This window comes from Arvicola amphibius, chromosome 8 (assembly GCF_903992535.2).
Source record: "Arvicola amphibius chromosome 8, mArvAmp1.2, whole genome shotgun sequence".
In the NCBI taxonomy this organism is placed as follows: domain Eukaryota; kingdom Metazoa; phylum Chordata; class Mammalia; order Rodentia; family Cricetidae; genus Arvicola; species Arvicola amphibius.
The window spans coordinates 34,812,221-34,824,555 of record NC_052054.1 but is presented as its reverse complement, the minus strand read 5'-3'; the positions used below and the strand labels follow the sequence as shown (position 1 = coordinate 34,824,555).

Below are 12,335 nucleotides of genomic sequence, written 5' to 3'. Positions count from 1 at the left end.
TATGAATTTCGATAATTTTAGGGATTAAAATTTGGACCCATGTAATTTGATGGGAATATAGTAGAAGTCCACACTCGATGTGACAGTTGAATGTGTCGGGGATACTGGTGAGCAGCATTTGTTCATCTCCATTAGTGACTTGGCATCATGTCTGAGAGCTAAGCATTTCCCACAGCAGCAAATATACAAATGTCAGTGAGGATCTCGGGTCCACAGTTCATGTTAAGTCTGTGAGTGAAACTGGCTTCATTATACCACCAGGTATACGGGATACACACACTTCGGTCAATAACACTGTAATTATCTATTGGAAGCACAAAAGCCAGTGCTATTTCATGACCCAGCAGTAGGTGTATTTAAAAACTAACAGCCTCAAATGTTAGCAAAGGTACAGCCATCCTAATGCCTGCCTAGTGACACTTAGCTGTACCACTCAGACAACCTAAAGTTATTGTGGCCAGCACAGTGGAAAAGGAAAAAGCGATTTTCATGTATTTTCATGTTTCTGTTATTTTTTTTGAGTTATTTGACAAAATAATTGGCAGATTCTTTTATATCTTAAGATCTCCTTTAAGATGTATTTTAGCATTCTCTCGTCAGTCATGAGCTTGGATTCCCAAAAGCAATTCTGGAGGTGTCCCTCTGAATCTCTGTGCGCTCTGTTACTTTCAGCCTTCCGCAGGGACTCACTGAGTTCCTCTATGTAGTGCTATTTCATTTGTATTTTAATAAATAAAGCTTGCCTGAAGATCAGAGAGTAAAACAGCTACACTGGTCAGCCTTACAGACCAGGCAATAGTGACACGAGTTTCCATAGAAACTGGGTGGTAATGGTGAATGCTTTAATCCCCGCCCTAGCGAGGAATGTAAGACAGGAGGAGGGCTCTCTCAGACCGAGTCTCATTCTGAGAATTCCTGGCCATTCTCAGACTGAGGTTGACATAAGAGCCAGTGGCTGGGTGGCTTTGCTTTCCTGGTTTTCAGGTTGAACTCCAGTATCTGTCTCTGAGTTTTTATTAATCATGTTTCACCTCTTCATCCTATAATGCATGATGTGATGTGAGGAATCTGAAATGTATCATCTTGTTTTAACCACTGCCATCTCTTGGAGTTATTTCTTACCTGATTTTTGATCCATTAGTCCTTTTTGGTTGTTAGCTCTTTAAAACTGTTTAAAACTATGCCAGCAAGATGGTTCAGCAGCTAAATGTTCTTGCCATGCAAGCTTGAGAAGCTGAGTTTAATGCATACGTCTCATGGTGAAAGATCATTGACTCTAGCTGTCCCCCTATGCTCATCTGTGAGTCATTACATGCACTGACCTGTACTCACTTATATCAAACATAAATACATACACTAATGATGCTAAATTGAAGTTGAAGAAGAAAAAAATAGCTTTAAAAAAACTCTACCTAAATTGATATGCAGTGATTTCCTTATTTGCAAAATGTATATTATCTTCATAATATTAGTATAAAGACAATTCATGTCTACTTTATAAAAATATGAAATAAGGCAAGGAAGAGGGAGCAGTGAAAAACTGTGTGTGATTCCACTAACCACAAATGATTACCTTATAATGCTGGTATCTATCTGTCCATATGTATGAAAAGACATACACAAGTGTGTCTTTTCAGGGAAACTGATCTGTAACTTTATGTAGCAACTACTTTAAAAAACATATTTTAACAATATTCTAAAAGTTATGTCCTTTAAAGTATACATCACAGTAGATTCGCTTACTTCTTTATGAAAACTCATTATAAACAGTGCATTACTCCTCACTTTCCACAACAATCTAACATCACAATGAGTGTAATTTTGTCTTTACATATTTTATGTAAACATATTGCATCTAATTACCAACATTACATATGACTTTTAAATTTTAAATAGTTTCTACAAATCATATAAGTTAGCGTATTATCTTGGACATGTTCCCTTCCGGAAGTAGGTCATTTGTCTTCTAAAATTGGTTATTTCATAGACAGAGTAGACTGTCAGCTACTACTTCCTTTAAAAAATAAAAATGAGTATTCTGCATGTATTCAAATAGTCAGCTCTTCCAAAAAACTCAGAAATTGTTCTCTAATAAATTTATTTGAGGAACATCACAAAAACAGAGGAAGCAATATGAACAATATTTAAGCTTTTAAGAAATAAATCACTTAGGCAGTTCACCTACGTGGTAGATCGTATCTTCCCTTCACATTCCCACCCTTCTTCCTCCTTTACTAAACTCTTGATGATATGTTTCCGATTTTTAGTGGAAAAGATCATTTGTTTTTTTGATAGTGATTTTTAATTTTTCTATCTCCTCCACTCCATTCCAATTCAATCAGGAAAAACTGATGACCTCCCATTTTGGATATCCAGGATTGGCCACTGTGCTTGCAAGCAAAATCTTTGTTGGACAAATTAATAAATTCATTTTTATATTCACAGTACTTTGTTTCCATGTGAGTTTCTACACACTTTTAACAAAGTTAAAAATGGTGTTAAATACTTTTAACCCCTGCTTAAATCTTTATAGTTTATCATTTCAATTTTTATATCTATTTACTGCTTTGTCTTAAACTCTTTCACATCATATTAACTATGAATGCATAATTTATATAGATACATGAAATAAATTCTATTTTAAATGGCAGTAAATTTTATGTAATTATGTGTATATATACACACATTTATAATCATACACTCCAAAAGAACAAAAGAACATGTTTATAAATACAATCTTAGAGAGCAAGAAACAGCATTCTGCAACTTTCAGACTCCCTTGTATTTCACATATGCTGTAGACACAGCTCAGAAACTCGGATGCAATGCTCATGAATATGTATGAGGTATAATTAGCTTGGAGAATGTTGCTTCATCACCTGTCTTGATTCTGTTGCTGTGCTTCAGTAACTTACTAAGCAATTGGAGAGGGCCTCTCCAAATTCCAATGAGTTGAAACAGTTCTGTTCATCTATCAGATGTTAGTGTTTCCCATCTTCTTATCATAGGAAAGCTTCTCTTTTAACCCTGTGTGTTGGCAGATTGCTTATAACTGACAGTCACATGCCATCAGCTGTTTAACATTTTGAAGATTGTCTGAAAACATTAAGGTCTTTTTTATTTCTCTAATTGTAAATCCGAAGCTCTCAATTCTGCAGGCCTATGACAATGGCCAGCTTAGGAGCCCTTCCCTCCTGTAACAGCCCACTCCCATGCCTTTCCTTATAGTAATGATCCTACTCTCCAACTCTGAAACTGTTAATGGCTGCAATTGCTCATTCCCAGTACCCCTAATCTGAATTCAAAATGCTATGGAAAGGGCATGCCTAGCAGTTCTATTTCATGGTAAGTTCACACACTCCACAGGCCTATGGCACAGAAATATTTGTTCATTCATTCATGCATCCAGATTCCCTGCTACTCTGCCTTCCTGACACCGTTTTTTACCATATCCCCTGAGTGCTTCTTACAACACTTATCTTCTTATGTGTCACAGGGGAATAGAAAACTATAGCTCTAGAGAAAACCCTAGATTTTTAAAATTCAGGAAAAATAAGATTATTGGAATAAAAAGGCATATGGTGTTTTAAAAGGCAGAAGTGAAGGAAGAAACAAATCAAAACCCACTGGCAGGAAGGAAGCCAGCGAGGAAGAATGGAGACTTGTCACAGGACAAAGGTGCAATGTGAGATGGAGGATCGAGAGGTGATAACCATCCAGCCAGATTGATGATCACCAATGCGGGCAATAGAAGGTGTGATGTCACTGTACCTTCTGCAGAAAGGAAAAGAAACTCGGAATATTAAAGCGATGCTGTACGAATAATCCAGTAATGTTATTGCAGTAGACAAATTTTACAACTTGAAAACTGTTAAATTTCACCTACAAACAAACAAATAATTAGAATTGTTTTATATTCACAAGGAAATCAGATCTGTGCTTTAAAACCACACAAACACACATGTATGCGTGCACACGCACGTATATACACACACACCATTTTATCACCCTTGTGTTACTCTTATATAAATACCAGACATCATCAAATAGAAACCAAAGTATAAGCTGATTTTCTTCATGAAAGCATTATAAGAGTTTTTGATGAAATTATAACATATAAAATTCAACTATTCATTAAAAACATTATACAATGTTTTTAAGTGAGGTTAATTATAGAAACAAGATAGATCAAAATCAATCTATGCATTTTAAAATATTAAAGAAATGAAAAGCAACAGAATTTAAGGTCATTTCCTAAAAATATCCTCAGCATACTGAAACTGAAAGAACTTCTCTCCCTATTAGCTAAGAAGGTCAATTTCATAAAAGAAAACCTTTCTACAAGATTCGTTCAGAGTAAAATGTGTTTCAAAGTTTTATTCCTAGTTCAGGAAAAAGGAAAGGATCTCTGCTTTCATTACTGTCATTCAACACTGTACTTTCATTCAATACTGTACTGCAGTCAGCTCAAAAACAGGCAGAAAAAAACAGGAAATAAAAGTCATCCACACTGAAGGCAATGTATAACCATGCTCATAGTGTCTGAGTGTGACCGCCATTATGGTCTGTTAAAATGTTACTAGAACTAACAAATTGATCAGTGTTCAAGAGTATGGCAAAAATATACAAAATCAATCTTTTGTAGATTCTGTTAATGAGGAATTGAAAGTTAAAGTGAAAATGGACAATAGCATCAATAATGATCGTAGAAATAAATTGTATATGAGTTCAAAATACACAGAAACTGCATATTCTTGGAATAAATAAAGAAATACTGAATAATCAAGAGATATACAATGTTTATGGATCAGAAAATCCATTATTTGTATAATGACAATGTTAAAAAAATTGAGATATACCATGAAAGAAGTCCTAATAAAACCGTGCTAGCTGTTATTCTTTAGAAACTGACACATCTGTTAAGGAAGTCACTGGGGGATAAAGGACAAAATAATGACACAAAGGCTTAATTGAACTTCCATGCTTTCCACAAAACTAGGATGTGTAGACGATGTGGTGTTGATCAATACTAACAAGTAGACCACTAAAATAGAAGCGTTCAGAGGTACAAGACTACATGCTCCAATGGACCAAAGCAATTCATGTCAAGTCAAGAAATGCTCCATAAGAATTGTGTATTTGTATTAAAAACATCTCATACCATAATCTAAAAGTAACCCCCCAAAAGCTATAGACCTACTGATAAATTATAGAATTATTAGCAAAAAATTCTTAGGACACAGAGCCCGACATTTAATATGAGAAAAATGATAGACTTCATTAAAGTTTAGAGATGTTGCCTTTAATAAAATAATTGTAATAAAATAAAACTTCAAATCCAAAAATAGTAAAATCTATTACTAAATTACATATCTGACCAATGACTCTTATCAATAACATGCTACTATTTTTAGAAACTGAATAAGAACAAATAACTCAATAAAAAATTGAACAAATTAAAACATCATGAATATCTATCTATATTCCAAATATTTGGGACATATTGATCAGCAGTTCAAAGCCAGTCTTGGCTTCATAGTGATTTCTAGGCCAGTGTGAGCTACATGAGACCCTGCCTCTAAAACAAAGATTTAACCAGGTTCTTCACCAAAGAAAATGGCCAATAAACACATAAAAAGATGCTTAGCATGGTGCAACAACAGAAAAATTGAAACTAAAACAAAATGGCTATTTATTAGGATGTAAAATTTTTCAAAATTATAAGGATGTGTTGGAAAGAATGTACAGAAGTAGAACATTCTATTGATAAGGATTTAAAATTGTTTATATGCTTTGTCAATCTCTAATTTCTTAGTTATTTCTTAAACAGTGATCCAGTCTTCCTACTTCAGGGTATTTACTCCTAGGGAAATGAAAGCACATGTTAATACAAAACATCACACAAGAATGAACAGAGAAGCTCTATTTAGAATGTCCAGGGCAGAAAATATACCAATAACCATCAGGTGATAAATGAATAAATGGTTCGAGGCATATCTGTGTAGCAATGCCACCCACCAGTTGCAATCAAATATTGATAAACAGCACGGGGAATGTCCAAATGCATCCAAATAGAAGAAGCTAGATTTTTAAAGGCTGTGCTAAATTATTAACTTTTGTAAAGATCGTGTGAGTTGCAAATATAATGTTTGAAATGAGATGAATGATTAGAAATAGAGGAAAGATGGGGGAGAAGATAGGGGTGGGGAAATAGGAAAAGGATGAAATAAAATTACAGTGTATTTGCTACTTTTATTGTGATGGTTTCAAGGTGGTATGTGTATGAAAATATTTCTTTCCTCAGTCTGTACAGAAGGACCTGTGTTCGATCCCTAGAATCCACGTTTAAAAAACCTTAGGTGAGAATAGTTGCTTGTGCTCCCAGTGTTGAGGAAGCAGATCCTGACTGACTCCTAGCAGTCAGGCCAGTCAGCCTAACCCTAGTCAGGGAGTTCATAGCCAGTGGGAGATTGTACTCAAAGACAAATAGTGACAGTATCTAGGGATGACATCTATGATACCAGAAGTTGTACTTCAGCACTTCATCAGCCTCCTCTCTCTTCCTCTCTCTCTCTCTCTCTCTCTCTCTCTCTCTCTCTCTCTCTCTCTCTCTCTCTCTCTCTCTCTCTCTTTCTCTCTCTCTCTCTCTCCTTCTCTTTCTTTCTCTTTCTGTCTCTGAGTATCGAAAAAATGTTCTTATTTTTCCTTGGTTTCTTTTCATTTTTCCAAGTTCTATCTAAGTTGTGAATGACCCATATTATCTTCATGATTCAGGATTATCAGCCTGAGATATCTTGTAATAATATTCTAATGTCCCAAGAACTACTCTAACCCCACACATTTTACCCCTCTCCAAATTGTCTCCCAATACTGCTTAGCTTCAGAGGTTAATTAGACAAGATTAGGTGTGTCCGGGATGGTATGGTCATATACCCTCTCCAATTGCCTTGAAATCCTAAGCTTTAAAATGTTCTTTTCTGTTTAGCTTTCTCGTCTTGTTCTCCATTGTCAAATAGATTGTCAGCTGTCCTTTCTGTTGTTTATATGTCTCCTTAGATATTTACCATACAGTTTCCCTTTGTAATATCCTATGTTTAATCTGTGTGAGTTAGAAAACATAGAATCAGGCAAATAATAATATGTACATTATAATAAATATAGAACATGGTTGGATAACCTGAGGTTTGCTTTCTTTCAGTAAAGCACATGGAATTTTAATTAAGTACATGGAATTCAGTTTATTACTGTTATTTTAATTTTAATTTTTTTAAAGATACAGCCCAGTCTGGCCTTGTTGCTCATCTATGTCAGCATTTTCTACCCTTTGTGCCACCATAACTTATTTGTTTTCTCTTTTTCATGGTTATTTACTAATTTTTGAGTTACAATGCAAAGTAATGGGCTTCAATGTGGCATTTTCACAGCTACTTTGTTCTAGCTCGTTTCTATTTCCCTGCCCCCATTCTTTCCCCTTTCTCATGCTGGTCCCTTTATTCTCCTAATAATCCCACTTCCTCTTTCTTGTCAGTACCTGACACTACCCTCTGTTTTCCTTACTCTCGTCTCCTCTTAAGATTGTTTATCTTATGGTTGTCTCTCTAGTTCTCTCTCTCTCTCCTCTCTCTCTCTCTCTCTCTCTCTCTCTCTCTCTCTCTCTCTCTCTCACACACACACACACACACAATACTAGATATATAAATGCATATATAGTAGGTATATACATATATTGTATATTTATATTATATATAGTATTATTTTGTATGCATGTATATATATGATCCACATATGAGAGAAAGCATGTTATATTTGTCCTCTCTGACTTGTTTCAGTTATCATATTGATTTCATAAGCCATTAATTTGCTTACAAATTTCATAATCTCATTTTTCTTTATAGCTACATAAAATTCCTTTATACATATTTGTCAATTTCTCTTTACACTAAGTTCAACTCAGTTTTTCTTGTTTCTATCATATACTTTGCCATGTATCTTAACATTGTATCATTGATCTGACTCATGTTCAGTCAAGGATTTAAAGAAAAACTTGCACTAACACATTAAAACTAATTTGACCACAGCACTACCACATGCTGTCACCTCTCCTAGTTTTGTGCTGAAACAACCCAACTGAAAAATGGCATTTCTAGGATGCTGCCAGTGCCTTTGAAGAGTATCATGTCTAGGATAAACCAATTCAGATGCTTTAACTGTAGGCAGTTAAAACTCTCCAACCCCTTGAACTCTGAAATATTTTCCCACTTAAAATTTACACATAAGATCCTATTGGATTCACCTCTTGGTTTATATGCATTGCACAATGGCTTCTAAGAAGCAAACTCTGGTTAAATGGATAACTAGACAGGAAGCTAAGCGATCCCTTTCCAGTCATATTATTTTTGTGTCACCCTGTTCCTCTGTTCATATCTAATCCTGAGCTAATATATATTGGCTAGAGGTCCTCAGGTTCTAAAATTTTCAATTAGAAGTTCACGTTTCGCAGTGGTGCTTGGAGATGTGTTTAAAAAGAGATTAGTTCTTGTTTCCATTTCAACACTGAGAATGTAGGCAGAGCCTTCTGGTTAGCCTGCAAAAACAGAACATGATGAGAGGTAAAGTCAATGGATGTTTTTAGTTCCTAATTTGCTTCACTCATAGTCCTGGCTACTAAGAGATGCTGCTGCAGCGTTTTCAGCTTTCATTTATGGAATCCCAAGCACCTCATCAGCCCCACTTTCTCTACCTATCTTAACAGCACAGCCAGGTTTCTGTCCCAACATTTCTCAGCCCACACAGTAAACAGCTTCCAGTCATGAAATATGCATTGAAAATCTGCAACTCTAAATGCATAGTGCTTAAAGTAAGCTCTGTATAGCTGCTGCCTTCTAGGCCCTACCCCTCTATGATTTAATATGTAACACCCTTTCTTCTCTCCACAGGCAACAAGTCCTCAGGGCTTATTAAAGGAAGATGCCAAAGGCTCCCTTCAGAAAAGCTTCAGGATCCTTAATGAGGCCAAGAAGTTAGAAAATGATGTGAAAGGTTAGTGTGGCCATTGTTTCTATTATGTTAAGGTTAATAGCATTATAATGGGAAATACTATACCATACTATTAAAGAATGAAACTGTGAGCCATGACTTATATATTTAATACAAGTGACCTTTCTCACTGGCCTGATGACACTCAGTCTTCAAGCTTCACCAAGCAAAATTTTATAATTTTAACCTAGCTCCTACAGTATTGCTTCTCCTATCTAAAGAGAAATTTTAGGTGTGATAAAACTTTAAACTGCAAACCCCACTTGATATGGTTTTAGAAATAAAATTCAAGAAAAGTGAGCTAAGAAGATGTGGCATACATGTGTTAGTGAAACCTTCAGTTTTGTCAATGGCTCTGAAGTCTTGAAATATTTACAAAATAATCGTGTATTTTCTTCTTAATTGAAAACATCAAAGTGCACAAAGCAATTTCTATTCTGATATATTATTAATGTTTGTAAACATGGTTGCTGTCAGTGTAAGCTATTGTAGTTATCATTTTATTCAATTATCACCTGTTTCTCAAAACTTTGTTCCCATTTCTCTAGCATGAGCCTTAGTATCATCTAATCCACCACCCAAGTGTTGCTATATATGGACTCTCACAATGCTGCCATCCCAAAGTGCCATGTGTTCATAGTGATATTCTCTCTCCTTAAATTTGCTCATTATCTTGTATTTCTTCATCTGCACACCTTATAACAGAGCATCACATTTTAGTTCTGTGATCTTATGGATACTGGGTAGAAAGGGCAGGAGGATGGCAACCTCACCAAAGGCCAGACTATATAAGTACTTGAGCTGGGGACATGGGTATTGATGGAGAACTCACCTAATGTACACAAGATCCTAGGTTCCATCCCCAGTTCTTCACTCACTCCCTCATTAAATCAATCAATCAATCAATAATTAAATAACTCTGAGACTCTGAATGAAAAAATAAAAACAATCTTTGCCTAGATGTCTTTTCTAAGAAACAATAATATCTGATTCACACTTAACCTGCTCATTCAATATTTCTCATAGACCTGTCAAACCATTGCTGTTATGGACTTTATATTCCTCAAGAAAGACATAAAATCTTTTTAACATTGAACTTATAATGTATAACATCCTGCCTAGTTCAAATTATGAAATAATTACTGATTTTAGGTAAATAATAAATTATAAGTAAATAAGCACAGATTTTTAATTATGTTTCACTGTGTTAGAAAACATGAAGTGTGAAACTGTCTAGATTTGGCATGCCTTAAAGCTAAATATCTTGGACTTCCTTAGCAACTGATATAGAATTACAAGAGCCATCTCTATTACAACTCACTTTGATAATAAAATGCTTTAGACTGTGCATTACACAGGCTCCTTCTTCTTACAAAGTTTTGCGGTAGTGATACCTCTACTGCAGCAGAAGGATGACTGTAAAGAGACATGGACTGTTTTCTTATTGCACAAGTAGAATGGACCCAATCCCTTTGCAGCCACTCTTTGCTATCTAATGCATATGCTAGATGCTAGAATTTTACCCAGGGCATTAAAGTTCATGTACAAATACAGAGCCAGACTCTGTCTTTATTCAAACATTTGATGTATTATTCTTCATGAATTTTCTTTGTATTGATTTTGATGTTATAAAAGTTAGGGTGATGATCTCCCATTGGAATGGGACTGATGGATCATGCGACCAAACCCGTCTCTCTGAGTGTGGCCAACAGCGGGGGCTGACTGAGAAGCAAAGGACAATGGCTCTGGGCTCTGATTGTTCTTCATGGACGGGCTCTGTGGGAGCCTTCTTAGCTTGGTCGATCACCTTCCTGGACCTGGGGGGAGTTGGGAGGACCTTGGTCTTAGCATAGAGTGGGGAACCCTGATGGCTCCTTGGCCTTGAGAGGGAGGGAGGGGAGGTATGGGTGGAGGGGAGGGGAGGGAAGGGGCAGAAGGAGGGGAGAGAAAGGGGAGAAGGAGGGGAGGGAGGGGGGAGGAGGAGGGAAGGAGATGGAAATTTTTAAATATAAAAAAAAAAAAAACCATGAGAAAAAAAAAAAAAAAGTTAGGGTGACTAGTGATAACTACCACTTGTGTATTGCTCATGACACCGTGGATTCAGACCCTAGATTCTTATACATTGTGGATTGCACACCTATCATCTCAGCAGGGGAGACATAGAGGCAGGAGGATCAGAAATTCAAAACCATCCTTAGTTACATAGTAAGTTTGAGGCCAGCCTGGGCTACATGAGACCCTGCTTTCAAAATATATCTATTCTATGAAAATAATTCTGAGTAGTGAATTTGTGGGTGCTCATTCAGATTTCACTCCTAAACTGAGTGCTTTACATACTTTACATTGTTTCCAGTCCTGTTCTTGACTCTCTTTTCCCTAAATCCTAATATTACACATAAAAGGATACAATTTCATTTGTTTCTTTTGGAAAATCTGAGGACTAGGGTGATAGAAAGGGTTAGGAGACAGAAATGTTCATTAGTTTAAATGTCTTTTTTTGTACTTCAGGTAGTACATTATTTAAAGTAATGAAAACCCAGCAACTACTCAAGCAATAATTCCCACAGAAAACCAAGCCAAGGCCATGACGGAAATGGGAATGTTTTCTTGCTACGTTATGACATTCTCTTGATTTGTGGCCAATTACACAGGTTATAAAATGGCTGTTAATCAGGGAAATGCCATATATTACCACGAGGAACTGCTGAAATAGGCCCTGCAGAGCAAAACTCTTGACAGCAGCTATTAAAATAGAGATTTAGTCATTTCTCTCTCTGTGGCGCCTGGAGTTAGATGGAATAAAAATGGTGGGCTAGCATGCCCTCCATATTTCTAATTTGTTGCTTGTTCAAGTCAGTGCAGCTCCGTTTGTTCCTGTACTCTGGTCACAAATGACTTACTGCTGCTCCCTGCCATTTTTATGCTGTCCTTGCCTTGAGGGAGTCTGAACTTGCCAGCAGCAATTTGTTTTGCTTTTTAATTTTTGAATATACATCTGTTAAAAGTAAATTTGCCCTTGTACATGTTTGAGCTTTGACGGCAATCTACAATGCACTTGCTGAGCATCTGTGGAGATAAAAATCATTTTGTTGATGGATTTGAGGTGGGAGACGAACTGATGATTGAAAGGCTCAGGGGATGAATTAATGTCACCAAGTGAACACCACTTCACAGAGGAACAAGAAGTTTTGTCAATAAAATAACCGGTTGAGGTTCTCCTAGCATATGCATAAGGCAAAGCATGAAGAAACAGGGCAAGACTATGTTCCCATCGAAGATGTGGGATTTCCCTCTGTATG

General features: G+C 36.2%; 1 protein-coding gene across 2 annotated transcripts in view; it reads left to right on the top strand.

Annotated features, from left to right (window-relative positions):
• Lama2 (laminin subunit alpha 2) overlaps positions 1–12,335 on the top strand; it is a 594,199-nt gene that overhangs the window by 499,176 nt on the left and 82,688 nt on the right. For both annotated transcript variants that reach the window (XM_038339597.1, XM_038339596.1), the window contains exon 41: positions 8,937–9,039. In XM_038339597.1, coding sequence (XP_038195525.1) covers positions 8,937–9,039 — 103 coding nt within the window. The remainder of the gene's footprint in view (positions 1–8,936; positions 9,040–12,335) is intronic.